This window comes from Neomonachus schauinslandi, chromosome 10, assembly GCF_002201575.2.
Source record: "Neomonachus schauinslandi chromosome 10, ASM220157v2, whole genome shotgun sequence".
Taxonomy (NCBI): domain Eukaryota; kingdom Metazoa; phylum Chordata; class Mammalia; order Carnivora; family Phocidae; genus Neomonachus; species Neomonachus schauinslandi.
In genome coordinates this window covers 48,404,027-48,424,255 of record NC_058412.1, presented here as the reverse complement: position 1 = coordinate 48,424,255, position 20,229 = coordinate 48,404,027, and the positions used below count along the sequence as shown (strand labels likewise).

General features: G+C 55.6%; 3 protein-coding genes across 4 annotated transcripts in view; 1 reads left to right on the top strand and 2 right to left on the bottom strand.

Annotated features, from left to right (window-relative positions):
- Positions 1 to 573, bottom strand: part of C10H2orf81 (chromosome 10 C2orf81 homolog) — a 5,529-nt gene extending 4,956 nt beyond the window's left edge. Inside the window, exon 1 of the mRNA XM_021699219.1 lies at positions 556 to 573. Coding sequence (XP_021554894.1) covers positions 556 to 573 — 18 coding nt within the window. The remainder of the gene's footprint in view (positions 1 to 555) is intronic.
- A 182-nt stretch (positions 574 to 755) lies between these two features.
- On the top strand, positions 756 to 4,482 carry WDR54 (WD repeat domain 54). Its single transcript, XM_021699184.2, has 10 exons — positions 756 to 839; positions 1,163 to 1,440; positions 1,610 to 1,672; positions 2,059 to 2,125; positions 2,218 to 2,271; positions 2,601 to 2,728; positions 3,618 to 3,718; positions 3,793 to 3,955; positions 4,151 to 4,225; positions 4,305 to 4,482. Exons 2-10 carry the CDS (start codon positions 1,219 to 1,221, stop codon positions 4,434 to 4,436), a joined length of 1,005 nt encoding a protein of 334 aa, XP_021554859.1. The 5' UTR covers positions 756 to 839; positions 1,163 to 1,218; the 3' UTR covers positions 4,437 to 4,482.
- Positions 4,483 to 4,626: 144 nt separating this feature from the next.
- Positions 4,627 to 19,434, bottom strand: RTKN (rhotekin). Of its 2 annotated transcripts, none has more exons than XM_021699075.1 (12): positions 19,219 to 19,434; positions 11,022 to 11,221; positions 9,205 to 9,266; positions 9,037 to 9,090; positions 8,821 to 8,938; positions 8,406 to 8,615; positions 7,565 to 7,659; positions 7,355 to 7,461; positions 6,990 to 7,118; positions 6,161 to 6,329; positions 5,897 to 6,001; positions 4,627 to 5,318 (listed from the first exon to the last, which is right to left on the bottom strand). In XM_021699075.1, exons 1-12 carry the CDS (start codon positions 19,327 to 19,329, stop codon positions 4,984 to 4,986), a joined length of 1,695 nt encoding a protein of 564 aa, XP_021554750.1. In that variant the 5' UTR covers positions 19,330 to 19,434; the 3' UTR covers positions 4,627 to 4,983. The 2 variants fall into 2 exon arrangements, with proteins under 2 accessions (XP_021554750.1, XP_021554751.1); XM_021699076.1 differs by lacking the exon at positions 19,219 to 19,434 and adding an exon at positions 17,121 to 17,197.
- Between the last annotated feature and the right edge of the window lie 795 nt (positions 19,435 to 20,229).

Below are 20,229 nucleotides of genomic sequence, written 5' to 3'. Positions count from 1 at the left end.
GCTCCCTGCTCGGCAGGGAGTCTGCTTCTCCCTCTGACCCTCCTCCCTCTCATGCTCTCTGTCTCTCATTCTCTCTGTCTCAAATAAATAAATAAAATCTTTAAAAAAAAAAAAAAAAATTCTTGGCTTTTAAACAATTTGACTTTCAAGTGCAGCCTCAGAGTTGTTTAATCCATTCCTTCCTCCTAAAATCCTTGAAAGGGAGTTTATTTAGCAACGCCTCTCCCCAGTGCCTGACCAATTCTGATTTATCCATTTGAATGGGTGCCTCAGTGTAAGACTACATGCATAGCTGCTTCCAAAGTCAGTTCCTGTTCTTGCGCTCTGCACCATACATTTGACTTTTTCCCTCAGGTTCCGAGTGTGACAAAGCGTGTTAGTGTGCGTGGTGCAGGTGTAGATTTTCTGCCCAAGACCGACGTGGCTTCCTTGGTCACCATGAACGCCCGCATGGTGGGCAGGCGACGGCCGGCGCGGGGCCGACCCACGGTTCCCCACACCGACCTTAAAGGCAGGTCCCGGCTCTGGCCCACCCCTAGCGGAGCTGAAGCTCACCGAGCCTTCGTGAGCCATCGCCGCAGCTGTCGCTCCAACCCCGGGGCTTCGGCAGCTTCCCTGCCTTGCTGCAGCCTCCTCCGCCTAACCGTCGCCCTAGCAACGGCGCCTCACACCCAGCGGCTGACCTAGCGTAGAGTGGCTCGCCCCGCCCACGGTTGCCCTGGCAACCGCGCCGCGCTCTGCCTGTCTGGGTTGCCCGGCCCCGCCCAATGGCCGTGCGTACGTGCGTCGTCTCTATGGTGGCGGCGGATTCGCAGGGACCGAAGGATTCCCGGAGTCAGGCAAGCGACCCTGGGGTTGCGGGTGTGACCTCTGGCCGGGGGCTTCGGGGAGCCAGCTGAGCGAAGAAGTGTCTGGGGGCTACCCTGCTTCATCTGCCTTCGCTCGGGCGCTTGGGGCCATCGGGTCCTGTGCCATCACCGTTCCTCCTCTGGGATTCCCCCATCGCCCCTTTGACTCAGCCCTGGGGCTCCCCTTTCCCGTTCCCCAAGACGTCCCCACGCCAGACTCCCCTATTGCCGTCCTTGGGTTCCCCATCACATCCTGACCTACTCCAATGGTCTCCTTCAGTGCCTCATGACAGCATCCCCCATTCCTCCCGCAGGAATCACCACTGTCGTGTTTCCGGGGCGCCTGTGATTCGGGCCTTTCTCCGCTAGGATGTTCCGCCGGGAGCGCTCTATTCCCCTTCGATGTTCGGCTGCAGCCCTGTGCAACAACCTCAGTGTGCTGCAGGTACCCTCCCGCAACCTCACACATTTTGGGGTAGTCCATGGACCCAGCGCCCAGCTTCTCAGCGCTGCTCCTGAGGGTGTGCCCTTGGCCCAGCGCCAGCTCCACGCTAAGGAGGGAGCTGGAGTGAACCCTCCACTTATCACCCAGGTGAGGCATAGACTTGAGAGTGGTGTTGCTGAACCCAGTCCTCATCTCTGTCCTTCCTCTCCAAGCCTCAAGGAATAGGCCTTCCCTAACCCTCTGATTTTTCACTCTTTTGAGTCCTCCTATCCTCCACTCTGACCACTTCTTCCTACTCTGGGCCACTTCCCTTTAGGTCCATTGGTGTGTCCTCCCCTTCCGAGTGTTGCTGGTACTCACCTCACATCGAGGAATACAGGTAAGGAGAGCTTCCTACCCTCCCCCACTATAGTCTTCTCAACTCTTCCCCCAGGCCCCTAAACACTTCCCCAGTTGCCTCTAAACACTTACAAACTTGTCACGTTAGCCCATTCTTCCTTATTTCTCATCTTCATTCCTTCCATCTTTTCTGATTCCCAAGTGCCATCTCCAATACCTGCCCTTTTACTAGCTGTATGACCTCAGGCAATTTAGTTAACTTCTCAGAGCCTCAGTGTCCTGAGATGGGAATAAAAGTAGTGCCTGCCTCCCAGAGTTGTTTTTGAGGATTAAATGGGCTAAGGCTAACATGAGTATGTGAAATACTCAGCATAGCTCAGCAAAGGTCAGCTGGATTGTGCCCCCATCCTTGCTCTTGTCTTCCAGATGTATGAGTCGGATGGCTCTGTCATGGTCTATTGGCACGCACTGGACTCTGGAGATGTGTCTCCAGGTACCTGCAGGACTGAGTGGGATGGGGGTACGCAGTGTTTGGTGGGGCCGGAGGAGGTGCTATTTCTAATAGTTTTCCCTTTTCATACTCAGTACAGGCTGTGTTTGCTCGAGGAATTGCTTCCAGTGGCCACTTCATCTGTGTGGGTGAGGGGGCCAAAGGCAGGGCATTGGGGGGTGCTGGGGTATAGGGGTGTGGGCTTTGGCCAGGAGGATGCTGAAGGTTTGAGGGAATTTTTGAGGGTTAGAGGGAAGGGTGGGAGTGAAGGGGGCTCTTATAGAGACTCCAGAAAGCCACGGAGGGCTTCAGAAGGGCAGGATAAGACAGAATAACGGTAGTCAATGGAGGAGTAGAGCTGTTGGAGCAGTGACTGGTGGTTTTGTTACAAAGGTTTCTGGGTTGGAGGGAGTGCTATGTGTGGTGGTTGGAGACTCGGGAGGATCAGGAAACCATCAGTGGGGCACTGGTTCCGCAGGAACGTGGTCGGGCCGGGTACTGGTGTTTGACATCCCAGCCAAGGGTCCCAACATTGTCCTGAGTGAAGAGCTGGCTGGGCACCAGACATCAGTCACAGACATTGCAACCGAGCCTGCCCAGGGACAGGTGAGTGGATTCCCCCTACCAATTCCAGTGAGCCTGGGAGCCTTCCCACTTTGGTAGACAGCAGACCTGGGTTTAAGTCTTGACTCCACCGCTAAGCAGTTGGATCACTTTGGGGACACTGCCGCCCTTTCCCAGGTTTCAGCAACCTCAAGTCCAGTGATGAAGACTGATTTTCCATTTACATGGCATTTAATAGTTCATGAACACTTTTCAATACTGGTGTGAATTGAAGAGTTGGGACAGATGGTGTCTAAGATGCTTTCCAACTCTAACATGTGCAGCCTCCTTTTCTGGACTTGGGCAAGTCCTACCTATTCAGGCCCACCTCCAGTGCTTCTCTCTTCGGGAAGCCATCCCCCTATTCCTGCTCCCACTGATCTCCCTTGGCTGAGCCCTGAATTGGTACTATCCTCAAAGACAACTCTTGTCTCCCTAATTGGATTACAAACCTCTTGAGAATGGGGTATGTATGTTCTAATTCATATCCTCCACTGCACCTGACCCAGGGCTGGGCCCAGAGGCTATGTTGGTTGCCTGGGGTTGGAGGTTTCAAGAGGCCTGGACTCTAGTCATGACTGTGACTGGCTCATTGCAAGACCTCCAGATCATAACACTGTGGTCTCAGCTTCATCATCCATCCAGTAAGGACAATTATATACCCTGCCCCTCACACATGGTTTGTCGGGTCAGGGGGAGTGAGACTCTAAGGAATGCAAGGGAGGCACTTTATGCATCCTGAGGGAACCCCCACATTCAGCTGGTGAGGGCTCCACATTTTGCCCTTTCCCTGGACAGGCAAAGATGCAAATGCTGCCTCCCTTCCCCCCTGCCCTGTATACAGGACCCAGCAGTGGAGGAAGGGAAGGACTGATCCCGCTTTTCTCCTCAGGACTGCATGGCTGACATGGTGACGGCAGATGACTCAGGCTTGCTGTGTGTCTGGCGGTCAGGGCCTGAATTCAAATTAATGACCCAAATTCCAGGATTTGGGTAGGTGAGGCAGAAGGGGGCTGATGCCTTCCTGAGGGGTCAGAGGAAAATAAAGTGGGTTATCACCCTTGCAGGGTCCCGTGCCCTTCCGTGCAGCTGTGGCATGGGACAGTAGCCGCAGGCTACGGGGATGGGCAAGTGCGTCTCTATGAGGCCAGTACGGGAACTCTGCACGTCCAGATCAGCGCCCATGCCCGGGCCATCTGTGCCCTGGACTTGGCTCCCGAGGTGGGCAAGGTCAGTCTCCCCCTCCATCCCTATATACCTGTGTTCCTGGTACTGGGGTGTTGAGAGGAACTCCACAGGCTTGTCTGCTACTCAGTGGAGCCCTCTCCCTGGGCACCTGGGCCAGGCACTCCAGCCTATACACATCCCCTGTCAGCACGTGCCAATGCCCCCATCCTACCACCTTTTTTGTTGTTGTTTTTATAGCTTCTCTCTGCAGCCGAGGACACCTTTGTACACATCTGGAAGCTGAGCAGAAGCCCAAAGAGTGGCCACACTGAGGTGTGTGTTGTGGGAGGAGTGGAAAGGGGGGGGCCCAAGCCTGAGGTGGCAGGCCCTGAGCAGCCCTCCTCTCCCCCAGGTGGAGCACTGTCATGCTGAGTGTGTACCTGACACCCAGGTGTGTGGTGCCCGATTCTGTGACCCTGCTGGCAGCTCCTTTGCTGTGACTGGCTATGACCTTGCTGAGATCCTGAGATTCAGCAGCGTGTGAGAGAAGAGCAGCCCGCCTTTCTCCCTGTGGGATTTATAAAGTACCCCTGCACCCAGCCCTTGTCTGATTACTCAGTATCACAGTCATACTTCCCGACTACCGGTCAACTAAACTCCAGAGATGAAGGGATGAGGCAGGCCCAGACCAACGGAGAGGCAACCTGTCCTCAAGAACCAGGTGAGGACTGCTGTTAAATAACTTTAATGGTTGATGTGAGAGTCACAAGGGAGGTGCACTCCCTCCCAAGGCTCTTCAGTGCCATCCTCAAAGCTGGTTAGTGCAGGGAGGTAGGGCAGGATTGGTTCCAGTTTTCTCCCAGGAAGGGTTTTAGGGGGTCCCAGCCAGTCCCAGGAATGAGCCCCTCAGCACCTTGGCAACCACAACCAAAGAGGGGCTTCTGCTCCCCCCTCCCCAGCCTACCCCAGCCCAGCAGAGGAAGGGGAGGCCACACTGGCCAACCTGCTGCTGACAGCGCCGCATCCTGAGCCCAGCTGCACACGGGTCATCTCTTCCTCTGGCCAGATCCTGTTGCCAGCACCTTTCTCTCTCATACTGGCGACTGGAGCCAAGTGCGGGGCGGGCCTTTGCTGAAGAGGCCTCTGGACCTTGGGGATCGCTGCTGCGGGAGAGGGGCAACCGAGCGGGAAGCCCCAGGGGAGTGGTCTGGGGGGACAGCGTCCAGGGAGAATGTTCGGGGTCGCCCCCAGGGCATGGGGTGGGTCCGAGCTGGGGCTGGGGCCACTGGGGCAGGTGAGCAGGGGTTAGGCAGGGCAGGCTGTTCTGTAAACATTGCTAGCCAGGGTGGGGGTGTCTCCAGCCTTGCGCCCTCCCTCTGGGCCAGGATGTCTGTCACTGCTGCGATGTCATCCAGCGGCTCAATAGCTGTGACACCAGGAAGGGGTTGAGGGGAGGGGGCCGGTCAGAGCTTAGGCCTCAGGCCTGCCCAGCCCTGATCATCACCTGTCACTGTAATAGGAGGAAAGCAAAGCCCGGATCTCAGCCGAGATTGTGTTATCCTGCAGGAGAAGCCCCTCACCTGGGCCCCCCAGAGCCACGGGCTCTGATAAAACTATGGGATACGGTGCGCAGGGGGGACGGAGATGAGGGGGTGGGCAGAAGTGGGTGAAAAAAATCAAGAAAGAGGAGGAAAATGAAAGCAGTGCCAGGCAAGTGAAGGGTCAGAGGAAGAGACAGGAATCCACATGCAGAGAGGGAAACAAGAGAAGAAGAAATTAGGAAAGAAATCCATGAAATGAATCTGGCTCTTTGGGGGTTTGTTTGGAACTTTGGTGGAGATGGCTGTAAGGGCTGGAGAAGAGAAACAAGGACAAAAGGACTGAGAGGACCTTGGGTTCCCAGAACTCTGCCTCAGCCTATTGCTTTCTGTTTCCATTATCTGAGCTCCCTTGAAGCCCCCAACCCCACTTCCCATCAGGTTCCCGTAGTGTACTTTCACTCACCCATCTCATGGTACAAGGATCCCTGCTTGGCCAGTACTTGGGGTGGTTTCCGGGGAGCAGGGGTTTCAATCTTCATGATTTCATCACAGCACTGCTTCCACTGGCCTGAAGGGAGAGCAAGGACTGGGGTGGGAGGAGGAACACCGAAGGGCCAGGCCATCCTCTCCCCTGCTACGTTCCCTTCCACACTTTCTGGAAATAGAGGCCTTTGATAAAAATAAACCCCATCCCTCCCAAAGGTTCAAACCAGCCCCCTCCTCTTACTCATGTCAAAGAAAAGCTGCCACAGAGCCTCCATCCAGCTGTGCAGGGCTCCTCGACTTTCTGTCTGAAGGGTGTGTGTCACCTCGTCCTCCCCATAGCGGTTACTGATGCTCAGGGTGAAGGGCCGGCCTGCAGCCTGGTCCAGCTCCCCTGCCCGCACTCGAGTCTCCTGAAGGAGAAAGAAGGGGCCTGCTTCCACCTTCACCTTGGTCACAGAAGTCAGCAGTGATATCAGGCAGGCTTGCTCATCCCTGCCTTAGAAGGAGGAGCTGGTTAGGTCTCTCATTTGCCTCCTATCGAGCAGAGCCGGAAGGAATGGCAGGAAAGGACTGGGGATGAGATACAGCAGCCTCAGGAAAGAAGAACAGACAGAGACAGGGAAAGAGGGATTGAGTGAGGCACGGAAGGCACGGAGGGAGGAGAGCAGGAATGCTGAGGCCTAATGTCCCTCAGTACTTTCATAAAAGTCGGTAGGAAAGCCAGCAAAAGGGCTCAGAAATCAAGAGGGGTCATTGGACTTGGGTTCGAGAGAAAGCCGGGAAAGGGTGAAGAAGATGCAGACTGGAATCTGAGGGAAAAGGCGGAAAGAGGATGAAAATCCTAAACTGACCGTGGGACCCTCTTTGTGGGACTTGGCAGAGGCTGAAGCTGGTGAGGAGAGCCTTTCCCAATGACGCCAGTGAGAACATTCCCGGCCCTGAAGCTGGGTGTAGTGCTGTTAGGAGCAGCTGGCTAGACTTCCATCTCTCTGCACCCACCCTCCTGGGACCCGAAGGAGACGCTCCTGGGCCCTGGCACCTGGTAGCTTCACCGCCAAGGGACCCATCACCTTGTTGATGGCAATAGTAAACAACGGCTCTTCCCCAGTGTCTGCGTCTTCGGGTTGCCGGTAACAGAAGAGGCTTGTGCCTTTCAGGACTCCATGCACTCGCGCCCAGTCCTGCAGCTCCCCAGCTTGCTGCATAAATGACTCAAGGTTTCCTGGGGGAATCACACCCCCAACACCCTTCTTCCCATTCCCCCAATGACAGTCTGCTCCTTTCTGCCCACCCTTGTGTCTGATCCTCCTGTCTTCTTGCCATAACCCTCCTTCCTCCACCCAGATCTTGATTTTTCAATAGTCCTTCGGTGCCTAGATGATCCAACTCTTCTTTGCCTTCTCCATGTTCCCTTCTACACCTCAGGGCCCCTCACCTGCACCCTGAGGGTACCATTTGCGGTAGGCTGAGTCATGCAGAGAGGCTGAGCCACCAGGCGGCAACACACGCTACCATAAAGGGGAAGCCAGGCAGGGTTCTCCTCTGGGGGACAGGAAGCGCAGGGTAAGGGTGGGGAATGAGAAGGGACCATCCAACAGCCCCTCTTACTGTCCAGCGTCTCCGCCCCTCCACAACACATACTCACCATGGCTGGCGAGGGTGAGGTCGTGTGTGCGGAACCCATCTTGCACTGCCACCAGGGTGAGCGTCGTGTGAGCCAAGAGGTGGTAACGAGGACCACTGCAGGACAGACAGACAAGTGGGCCTCAGCCCAGCGATGGGCGTCCTCGACGGCAGGAGCTCTGAGGGTGGAGCAGACCTGCCCCATTGTTCAGGTTGTCCCACAGAAAACTAGCTTGCCTCCCCCACAGGGGTGGGAACATTGACCGAGCTTCTGCTAAGTGCCGCGTCCTGTGCTTTATATGTTATCCCACTGTATTCCCACGACAGCCTTGGGAGATTGGTGGCATTGTTTCGTCAATAGATGAGACAGCTTGAGGCTTAGAGAAGTTAAGAAATGTGCCCATAATTTATAGTTGGTAGGTGGTGGAGCCGGAATTTGACCTCCTGTCTGTCCCCAAAGGTAGCAAAGTCACTGCCCTAGAGCGTCTTAAACTGCTTCTCAGAGACCCAGTGTTTCCACTCGGTGCTTCCAGGCGCCACTAGGCAACCCTGCAGGACCCAGGCTACTTTGCTCCAACCAGGGCACTTGTTCTGTCAACATAAGATGCATTTGCTGCTGCAAAAAACTGAGGACCCCTGAACTTAGCTCTCCCTGCATTCCTCCTGGTCCTCTCGGTTGACTTGGGCCCAGCTCCAGGGCACAGGCCAGGGTGCCCCCCAGCTGTGTGGCCCCTGCTCATTCATGTAGGTCTGCACGCTGTGGCAGCAGTGCAAAGGAGGTCTGCATTCTCAACACAGCTCAGAGGCCACCCGTAGCCAGGACATACACAGCTGAGGGCAGTGGGGGGGATATAGGGCCTTACCCCACAGCCGGGGTGGGGAGCAAAATGGGACTGCTCCCCGAACCCCCAGCACTCTCCAGCGATGCCCGGACACGCCTCCCTGAGGAGCGGCCTAGGGAGCTGCTGAGTTTGGTTGCAAGCCTCTTGGGGGCTCCAGCCAGGGCCCCCTCCTCTTCCATGCAGGCCCCATACAGCTCCAGTCGCAGTTCAAAGTCTGGCCCTGCCTCGGTGCTATAGGAGTGTGGGAGGAAGAGAGGAGGCTGGCCCTGGGGAAGTCCGGGGAGGCATGAGGGGATGGGTGGGGGTGGAAGATGGAGGTGGTGCAAGTATAGGACAGCTCCCCAGGTGAGGCCCATCTTCCTTCCTCCCCTGCAGCTCCATCCAAGGACTGGAGCAGAGTGGAGAAAGGAGGGAGCCACAGGGACGAGGCACTCACAAGAGCACGTTGTTCTGAAAGGAGATGTCTGTGAGGGTCCTGTCCACCAGGATCATCTCTGTGTCCTGAATGTGTTCCCCTAGCTGCAGCAGCAGGAACACAGCCCAGCGGTGCAGGTCTGGGGACAGAGGCCCAAACTGGTAAAGACAGTGCCCCACAGGAGCCTCCAACCTCAGGTCACTCCCCTCAATTTGTCCCAGCATGTGTGGAACTCACCGCCTTTGTTCTTGAAATATTCTGTGTCCTTCCACATGAGTGGAATCCGGAGGTCTGAGGGGCAGAGGGGCAGGAAGAGATGTTGAGACAGGGCAGGAGATCTTGTGGTTGGGCAAGGAATGCCAGCGGCTGGGGGGAAGGAGGGGAGGGGGGTTCTGTGCCTCTTACCAGAGATGCAGACGCGGCCTCGGCAAGGGGAGCGCTCAGCAGGTGGCCCACTGTCAGAAGGCCTGTGGGCAAATCACAGTATCCTGGCCTGGCCTCTAGACATTACTCCGCTCCCCCTGCCACCCCATCCCGGTTCCCAAGGGCTCTAGGATGCCTGCAGCCCAGGGCCTAGCCCCCAGGTCCCCAGCCAGGCTGAGAGGGCAGGGCTGAGGGACTGTTAGAGCTGTCACTTGAACCCAGGGCTTTGCTGGGCTTGGGGACACTAGAGGCACATTAGCTCACAGGCAGTACAAGCTCCAGGCTCCTCGCCCTCCAAGCACCCTCTCTGCCCATCTCCCCCAGACCCCTGCCAGGCACAAGTGAGGCTTGAGGGAACAGGTGCCTGCAGAGAGACTCCTCAAGGGCTCTTCTCCACTAGACCCCAGACTTGGAATTTGCAGACTTTCTTTTTAACAATAGGGGAGGCTGTTCTTCAACCTATTATCACTTCTTTGATATAGGAGGGTACTGGGTCAGTCGGAAAATCAAGAACCCAAGTAAAGAACATCTGTGTTCCATTTGCCACAAACCTCTCTCTTCCCTCCTCCTCAGCTTTGATTTCTCCTCTACCGTCCCTGGGTAGGCTGAGCCTTCCCAGTACCCCAAGTTCCTTAGCCCCCACTGCAGGGCCTCAGACACCTGGCCTTTCTCCCCTCCCCTCCCTTCAACAGGACTCATCAAGCACGTGTCTCTGCTAAGGTGACAGCCAGCTTAGCCATACAAATTCATAATGCCACTAATGTAATTAGCAACTTAGTAGGACCTTAAGCTAGATGTGGCACTGAGAGCAATGCATTTAGTTGTCAGTGATTTGGGGTGTACTTCACCCCACACTGTGTAGGCTGTGTGGGGACTTGGGCAGGGCAGAGCCTGTTGATGGCTGCCTCTCAGGAGACAGCAAATTCACATTAGGAACTGCCCCCCTGTCTGCTTGCCCGTTAGCTTTGTGGAGAAGCCACAAAGGTTATCTGCCTTCCCCTGGGGGCTTCATGGGTGAGCTCTGGAGGGCTCCGGGCAACCTCTCCTTGTGGCAGCCTTCATGGCAGAACTGGGATGGGCATCATGCCAGTGAGTGGCTGTGACTTTGTCCCCACTCAGCCTTGTGGGGTCAAACAGGCTTACTTTGCCAGAAGCCAGTTTTCCAAATGATCAGTTTACCAAAAGTGGCCAATTCTCAGGATGATAAACTTGCCAGGTATTGTCTCCAACATTTTAGTTTTACCAGAGCATCACCTCAACCATTTCACTGCAACTTTGTCAGATCAGCAGCATCTAATGTCAGTGTAGCTGGTGTTTCACATCCAAAGCTGACCTCTTTTAAAATACATGATCTAATTTATGTGAATGGGTAGGTGTTCCTTTAAACATTTTTTTATTATTTCCTTTCTTAAGCACTGCTCGTGATGGTGAACCTCAGGTACACTATTGTCAGTTTATGGTAAATTGGCCATCTGGTGAATTGACTTGGAGAAAATCAGCTTTCCAGAAGCCAGCCAGCCTGCCTCATCAGACCACAGGCAGGGCTTAGCAAATTAGCACTTTCACATTATAACCCCTCAGCCTGCCAGCCTTGCACCAGATACACTGGCTTTCCTGAATCCAGCCCTAGTTACTCACTAGTGCACCTTTGGGCAGCACACTGTGGTGATAAAAGACCAAGGGGTCTCCCAGGCTTCTGACGGGGCTTCATGGGGAAGTCATCTTCAGGGTGATCCACACGCCGAACATACACACCCTGCACCACTACCCGCCGTAAGGCCTGCCTCCCCCGTGCTCACCGCCGGCCTGTCTTCCCCAGCACCTGCGCCTCCTTACGCCGCTGCAGCTCGCCCATGTAGCTGAGGATGCGGCTGTTGCACACCAGTAGGCTCTTGGTGGCCTCCAGAGCCTGTTCTCTCTGCGAGCAGGCTGCCAGTAGCTTGCAGGCCCCTTCCCTCATGCGGATCTCATGGTCTAGCTTTCTCTGCAACTCTGTGTCCTAGACAGAGTGGGGAAAAGGATGAGAAGGAAATGTCAGCTGGAGACAGGCTGAAGCATCCTCCGGTCCCCAAGTGGGCTGTGGCCCAGGAGGAACTAAGAAACTTATGTTTCAGGCACCTCAACCCCAGCTGCCCAATAATAACCAGAGAAGCTTTATAAAAATACAGATGTCCTCATGCATTTGATGGTAGGAGTATAAATTCCTTCAGCGTCTTTTGAGCACAATTTGGAAAAATCTATTAAACTGGAAATTCACATATCCTCTAATCCAGCTATTCAATATCTAGGAGTTTATCCTACAGATTTGGTTACACATGTGAGCAAAGTCATATTCATTGCAACATTGTTTTAAAACACCAAGATTAAAAGTCCTTCATTCAGGCATTGGTTAAATAAGTTAGAGCATTTCTCTGGAATATGGAATATTGCAGACATTAAAGACTGAGGTAGACATATATATGCAGACATGAAATAATCGTCAAAACGTATGAAGTGAGGGGGTGCCTGGGGGCTCAGTCGTTTAAGCATCTGACTCTTGATTCTGGTTCAGGTCATCATCTCAGGGTTCTGAGACTGAGCCCTATGTCAGGCTCTGTGCTCAGCGAGGAGTCTGCTTGGAATTCTCCCTCTGTCCTTCCCCCTGCTTGTGCTTGCACAGGCTCGCTTGCTCTCTCTCTCCCTCCCTCTCTCCAAAAAAAAAATAAAAAATAAAAAGTAAAAATTGGTATGCATGCTGTAATACTGTTTTACTCTCTTTTCCCGGTTGTAGGCCTAGGTGCCAAGGAATGGAAAACAGATCTATACTATTTTGTTTTTTAACATATACCTTTCTTTACTACTGTACTATTGGAAATTGTGCTACCTTTTTTTTTTTTTTTAGAGAGGGAGAGAGAATGGGCGGAGAGGGAGAGAGAGAATCTCAAGCAGGCTCACACCCAGTGGGGAGCCCCATGTGGGGCTGGCTCTCATAACCCTGAGATCATGACCTGAGCCAGAATCAAGAGTTGGACACTTAAACGACTGAGCCACTCAGGCACCCCTTGTGTTACCTTTTTAAAAAATTAAATCTTCTCAGTTAAATGCATGTGCATGCGCACGTGCACACACACACACACACACACACACATTACCAGGCTCTACTTCAGACTTGCATAAGAATCTCTAAGAATTAAGTGGGTGCATTTTTTTTGAAAATTCCCCAAGTGATTCTGAGGTGTAGCCAGGGCCAAGAACCACCAACTAAAGAAAATGGACCATCCTCGTTTACCCAAAGACTCAAGTGATGGGTGGGGGGGCATCTAGTTGGCAAGGGATCTGTGAAGAAGGAGCATACCCCCTATAGAGTTCACCCATACTTCACAGAACCCTGTACACACTCCAAATTAGGGGCTCTGCCACCTGCTGGCCCTCTCAGCTTGGGAAGTTGAGGACAGAGGCAAAGATTAGGGATGGGAAGGCAGGTGGGGCAGGAGATCAGGAGTGAGGGGCTAAATAGGCTGTGCATACGGGTGGGGGGGGGGTGGTTTAGGCACTGAGAGAGGCACCAGGATTCTCGGGAACATTCACTCAGAAAGAGCTCTGGAGGTCTTGGCAGAGAGTGGAGGGCGAGAGTTCTGGTTTGACATAAAACAAACCTGGGTCTGAGTCAGTCCTGCCAGTCTTGAGAAGCTGGTAAGAGACTTATTTAAAATTTACTCAACCTCCCTAAGACTTGGTTTCTCCATCTATAAAATGAGATTGGAAATAGTCCGCACACACTAGGGTTGTGAGGATTCAGTAAGCCAGGAATGTAAAGCACTTAGCACAGCGCCCAGCACATGGTACACGTGACTGGTGAGGATGCTTTTTCAAAATGACGCTACTTTGGCAGAAGTAGCATTCACCCCACAAATCCTGGAGCGTTCCTGTGCTGTCTGAGGGCCCACATTTAAAACCCAGCCAGGCGGTGAGGGCTGCAGACGCTAATGGCTGCACCAGAAATGCCGTACCGTGGCATAAACACGCTCACAGGAGACAGACCCTGTCTACTTCTGGCTGAGGCGATGGGGAAGGCTTCAGAAAGGAGGGGGAAGGCTAACTGCATTACAGTGTGAGATTAGTTTGAGAGGAAGCCCAGGTGGAGGCACCAGGCTGGAAGAGGGGGGTGAATGTGATCACCCAAAACCTGTCTTCTCCCTCACACCAGCTCTCACACTGTGCACTTGCTTCTGTCCCTGGTGGCTCCAGCCTTCAAGTCTCCAAGACCTGAACACCCTAAATTCCTGCTTTCAAAAGCCTTGTGCAGCCTCCCTGCACACTCTTCCTCCACAATTTATTTCCTGGGCCACCACCAGGCTAGGCCTGACTTTCATCACCCCTCTCCCAGTTTCTCTTCCCGGCCCTTCAGAAGTAGGCCAACCAGGTCCCTATGCCCCCTCCACCAGGAAGCCCTCCCGGACTACACAGCTCCCGCCACCCCTCCCCCCCCAGCCCCTCTATGTCTGTGTGCAGCAGGGTCCCACCTCAGCTAAGCTTTCCTGCTTGCCAACCCCCATCCCATTCTGCATCCAGCTTCAGCCACAAACACCAGGGTCGGATGAGAGAAGGGGGGAGGGTGGGGACAGAGAAGCGTGCTCAAGCCCTCTCCTGGCTAGTCTCTTTGTCCCGGCCCCAGCACTCACGGATCCTTCCCTAGCCCTGTCCATTGCGCTTGAGGCACCAAGGCTGGCGGCGCGCTGGGTCCTGGGAGTCGCAAGTGCCCCCGCCCGCCCTGCCCCAGGCGCTCAGGGCGCCGGTGACATCAGCTCCCAACTGCCGCGAGAGCAGTTGAGGGGCTCCAGGGCGCAGGCAGTCCCTCCCTGCGCCTGGCGGGGCAAGGCTCCGGGCTCGGGCAGCAGAACCACGAGATCCAGTCGTGTGCAACATTGCCTCGCGGAGCTCCCACGTCGCCCTGGAAAGGGCCTTGGCCTTGGTGCCGCTAGAGCTGCAGGAGGCTGGAGGCCCCTCATGCATTTCGGTTGCCCTCCAAGGTGACCCCTTGCCCAGGAGCGTGGGGAGGGAGGAGAGTGTGTAAATTGGAAAAACTGGGGACGTGGAAAAAGTCTCCTGGCTCAGCCTGGATGAGTCGAACACCCCTGCTACCACCCCCCACCCCACTCTGGCCCCAAATCCACTCTCCCACAGCTCCAGGGAGGCGAGGGCCCTAGAAATCCTGGCTCCCACCCTTTGGGCAGAGCATTTCAGGAATCCTGGCACTGCTTCTAGATCCCTGTGTTTTGTCCCCTTCTTGCCACCCCAGGGATAGCTTCTTGTCCCCCCTCCCCACCCACACACCCCTTTCTCCTGAAGTAGGCAGTGTTTTCACCAGACTCTCCTGGGAAAGAGCCCAGAGCTGGATGTCAGCAGGACTTGGGTCAAGGCCCAAGGGGCTGAAGGACGATGAGTCATGGGCAGAAGCCCAGCACACATTAGGCCCTCCGTGTATGTCTTTTCCTGTCCCTCCCTCCCATTCTTTTCTGTCCCTGACTTACTGCTCTGCTTCTCATCACCTCTGTTCCCTTCAGAATCTCCACTGGGGCTAAATCCAAATCCTGGCTTGGGAATTTGACTAGCTGTGAGAACTTAGCCTCTGGAGACTGTTTGTAAACGGGGGAGTGTCCCACCTCCTTCATAGTATTGTTTGAGAATTAAGTGAGAAAGTCTAATCGCTACCCTGGCCCAGCACATATTTAAAAACAACCTTTCTCTCACTCCCACCTTCCCTTTACTTGCAGTTTAAGTTGCTTCCTCCAGAAGGTCTTGGATTTACTCTGCCATGACTACCTCTCTTGCCAATCTCTGAAGTATCAGTGGATCTCTCTCTTGAGTGGGAAGTGGGGGGAGGGGACTGCTGAGTTTGGTGGAGAGAGAACACAGCATCCTCAGCCTGTACCCTAGCTGAAGGAGAGGTGACCAAAGTGAAATCTAAGCCCCCTCCTCTGTTCCAGAACTTGGATAGACCTCTGATGAAGAAAAATTACATGGGGGGGGGGGCCACAGGAGAGCAGAGAGGATGCTTAATTTAAACATTTAAATACCTAGACCAGCTCTGTTCAATACTATCTCCTGCAATGATGGAAACATTCCACAGCCATCTTGAAATGTGGCTAGAGCAACCAAGGAATTGTTTATTTCATTTTAATTAACTAAATTATACATTTAAGTAGCCACATGTAACTAGTAACCTGGACAGTGCGGAGGAACAGGTTTTATCCCATGTGCTAATACAGGACAATAGATAGTATCAGAGTCGCAACGGGTTCATTAAGCACCTTTCTGCATATTAGAAAAAGGTAACCCTCTCTAGGCAAACAAGTTAGATAAAGGTGTCCCCTCCCGATAGAGCCCGAAACCAGGCTGGGACTCCTGCCTCTGGCTGGTGCCCTTGTGAAGGAAACAACCTGCACAATTTGTGCCAAGGAAGTGCTGAGAAAGATTTCGAGTCCACGTCTGGGCTTGCTGGTCAAGAGCGCCAGGGTTGACTAGCAGTGTCTACTATGGTCCAGGGAGTGGGGGCCGGGGCTGAGAGAGGCAACACTTGCAATAAATTGCCATTCCTGATCTGGACTCTTTACAGTCCGCCTCTGACCTTCCTCAGCAGCAAACTCTTGCCTTGTCCAGGCAGTCACTTCCATAGCTTCCTTCACCTGCCCCCTCTCAGTAAATGGCCACATCACCCAGCTTGGCCATACCTGGGAGTCATCCCAGAGCTCTCTCTTTGCCATGAGGCCAATCCATCCATGTCCAGTACTCACGGCCAACCCATCAACAAGCCCCGTCAGATCTACCACCACCATTTGAAATCCACGCCCTTCTCTGTCTCCACCATGAGCACTTCCATCCACACCACCAGGTTCACTCCCCTAAGGCCATAACAACTTCCTATCTGGTGGTCTTCTGCCATCTCTTGTCAACTCTCCTCTCTCCCACCCGCCACACCTACCTAGCCTATTCACCATAGAAGCCATTATTTTAAAACATTAGGTGAGTTGTTCCCCTGCTTAAAACCTTTGGGTGGGCCAACATCGCACCTAGAGTAAAAGGCCTTGTGTAAGGCCTTAATCTGGGCTCTGCCCATGATCTCAGCCCCAACTCCTATGTTCCAGCCACACTGGAACTGGAACACAGCCTCGTTTAAGAGCCTCTGCCCTTGCTATGCCCTCTGGTTGGAAATCCCTTCCTCCAGTCTTCACATATCTTCATATCTTTCTGGTCTCAGCTCATGATCTCATCAGAGAGGCCTTCTCTGACCTCCACACTGAATGCTGCCTTCCCTGATGTGTGTTACATCCCGGTTTTTATCATCATTTCACTACGGGAGATAATTTCTATGTTTGCGTGTTTATTGTGTTCCCCCAGTTGAATGGGCCTTTCCTGTCTGGTTCACTGAGGTATCATCCCATGGTCTAGGAAGGAGCTCGACATATAGGAGCTGTTCAATAAAAGTGTTTAAGAATAAATAAATGAATAAACAGCTCCCTGCCACCTCCAGGGCCATCAGATCCTTACATCCCGTCACAGAGTCCCCTTCTCCTTCTCTAGCAAGGCCATATCCTTCCTGCAAACCTCTCTTACACTGAAGTCCTCTCTTCTTCCCACACCTAAAAGGACCCCTCAGGCCCAAAACACATATCCACACCCACCCCCAGAGCTTTCAGAAATAGGTGTAAAGACCCTTTTGCCAACAGAATGCTCTGGTTGGCAGAATTGAGCATAGGTCCACACACAGCACTTAACGCAAGATACACGGGACCACCTGTCCCCTCTCCCCACTTGGAGCAGGCCCCCCCTCCCTCCTCAGCCCCGGCAGGGATGGGCAGGGCACAAACTGAGGCTGGGTTGCATGCAGAGGAGGTGTACTCTGGGGGTGGGGGCGTTACCTCCAGGCTGAGCGCCATCTGCCGAATGTAGAGCATATTCAGGTCCTCCAGGATGTGCAATCTGTCCTGCATCTCTGTGCCCCCAGTGCCCTTTCCCTTGTGGACCCCTCCAGAGGGGGGGTGCTGGGCAGGCACCGCGCTGCTCCACAATTCCTCCTCCCGCTGCTCCCCTGGTCTTGAAAGAGGTGGGCAGAGGGCAGAGGCTGCCCCCGTCCCTCTGCACTCCTGTTACACCCCTCTGGCTGCGGTGACAAACCTTCCTTGCCTACCACTCACTGTTCCAGGGCCCTGGTGGGAGCCAGGCATGGGAGGAAAGGAAAGCGAGGTGAGAAAGAGCAGGGTCCCAGGAAGGGAGGCCAGCTGCAGAGGGGGCTCTGGGCACAGAGTGTCCAGTCTTGCTTTGGTGGCAGCTGTTCTCCCAGCTGTGGAAGAAAAAGGCCCTTTCATTCCAACTCTGGCCCCTCCCCAGCCCCCGCCCACATCCCGGGCCCGGCGGACAGAGAAACTGTGTGCGGGTAGGGCCTGAGGGGCAGGCACAGCTGGAAGGGGGCAGGGCGGGGACGCCTCAGGCTGGTTTTACAGAGTTGTGGGGTTTGGCAGGAGGTCGGAGCTTTCGGAGAGGGGTTCTCACTCGCAGAAGGATGGAGCTGAGTACCTGCGGGGAAAGTGAGCCCAGGGAGCGGGACAAAGGAGTAAATTCGGCCCAACCCCCAGGGCCACCTCTTCCAACTTGGGGCCCTTCTCCAGCCCGCCCCACCCTGGGCTCACAATTACCTCGCTTTTCCAGCAGAAGGGAGGTGTGGGAGGGAGAAAGGCAGGGGTGTGCCTGTCTGCTGCGGCCCCCGCTCCCCTCTGCGGGCCCCTTCCCTTCCAGACAGGAAACCAGCCCCGATTCCCAGCCAGCTGCAGCTTTGCAACCTCCCCCCCGCCCCAACCTCCAACCCGGGCCCACGGAGTCACACTCCTCTCGGCGGCCGGCGGGCCCTGCGACTCCGCCCCGGCTCCTCTGCTCCAGCCCCTCAGGCCCGACTTATCCCGGGGGCGGCCCCAGCCCACAGGCCCCTCCTCCTGGTCCCCGGGCTTCGCCTCTCCCTCCCTCACGCTGGCCCCGCACGGGGTTGCTGGTAAGGGACCCGACTAAGCCCCTCTCCCCCAGGTCCTCTAGCTTCTGAGTCAGAAAAGGCCCGGGACACCAGGACGTGGCTGTGAAAAGGCCTTTGTTCTGGGCAGGCTGGGGGGAAAGGGCAGAAGCCAGGCCTGGAATCCCGGCCGGGAGGGAGAGGGGGGCGGGAGGAAGGCCCCCTCACTTAACCCTTTCCAGGCGCAGCAGGGTAAGAGAGCTGACCTCGGGACAGCCTCTTTGCTGTCGCTACTCGCCTTCTCAGTCCTAGCTCAGACCCACACCTTTCAGCAACTCCCAGGTCTCCACCGGGAGTAACAGGTAGGGCTCGGACCCGGTAAGGGGTAGAGCGGTGGGCCGGGGGAGGAAACTGTCAGACTAGAGGCGGGACTTCAAAGTTCTGGTGTGGTAAATAACCCAAATCGTTAAAAGGGAACCCCCCCCCCGACACACACACACTCAGCCCTTCAGGGGCACACAGGAGCAGTTAGGGGAGGGCTTCAGCGAAGTGGTCAGACGGGGCCTAGAAGTCCATGATGATGAAGGCTGTCCCAGACGGCTGAGACAGGTTGTGACATGGGGCCGGCGGCCGGGGAAGAAGCGGGCGCCCCGGCCGAGTCCGAGCGGACTGGGGCCCGCCTACCTGCCCACCGCCCTGACGGGGATGCCCGGGAGGGGTCGAGTCCAGGCATATTTTGGGAATCGAGCCTGCGGACCCTTACAGTGAAGCCAACCCGGAGTTTTTCCAGGCAGAGGCAAGTCATCCCAACTGGTCAGGGAGTGTCTGAGCTTTCTGAGAGGGGTCCGATGAACTTTCAGACGGTCCGCGCCTCGCTTCTGAAGTCAACAACTACCGGTTTGTACCCGAACCGCGGCGTCTCCGCCCCTCGGCGTGAGCGCGGGCGGGGACGGGGGGCCGAGGCAGCCTGGGCTGCGGGAGCCAGGGAAGGGGAAGGAAGGCAGGGACGTGGGGCTCACCTCGGGCGGGTCGCTGAAGAGGCTGAGTCGGAAGCGGCCGCGTTTGAACTCCATCTCCAGGGCGGAGCCCCTGGCCACGGTGACCCGGCTCCGGTGGTTTCGCGAGAACATGCTGACGGCCCCGCGCCTTTACCTGCTCGGTGTGTTCCCTGAGCCGCCTGGCTGTGTCTGGTCTCGTCCGCTTCTGTCCCTCGACGCCCGCCCGCCGGTCGGGCCGGGAATCTCCCGCAGCCCAGTTCCCAAACTCCGCCCCCGGAGACGACACCTGAGCCGGGCAGGGCGCGGCACCCTCCTTCTCCACGCCCGCCAAAGGCTCGGCGGGCCCGGCCAGTCCCGGGGCGCCAAGCAGGCCTGACCCGACAACCCGACAGCCAGGCACCCTACACTTCTCGAGCACTGCGGGGGAGCATCATCCGGTCGCGCCCCAGTCTCAGGCGCCTCACCTGGGCAAGGGGCGGGTCCAGGGAAGCCCCGCCCCACCAGCCGCCCCCACCTGGCAAGCCGCACTCCCTCGGCGCGGAAAATCCCTTGGCCACAGGGATAGCCGCGTGGCACACTGCGGTTCTGGCTGGGCCCTGGGACCGCGCCCAGTTGCGCCCCAAAGCAGCTTCCGAAGTGTTCATTTCAACTTCCTGCAGTCCCAAATGTCCCTTCTTCGTCCCCCTCCCGCTTTAAGTTCCCCACTCACGGCCACCTGCCCATCCACGCACTTCGTGGGGCAGTGCTTAAGCACGTCTTGGAATCCCGTTCTGTCACTAAGCGTGGAGCCTTGACCCAGTCATTGAACTTTCTGAGCTTCGGTTTTTCTCATCGGTTCAATGGGGCATATAGTGATTATCTCCATCCCTCAGGTTGCTATGAGGATTACATACGAGAATGGGTGTAAAATGCCCAGCACAGTGCTGACATAAAACAAGTGCCCCATAAGTGGAGCTATGAAGATAAAGAAGCAGGTGCAGCACCTTGTGCCCTTGGATGGGGCACAGGTGATCTTAGCTCCCTGGACCCAGA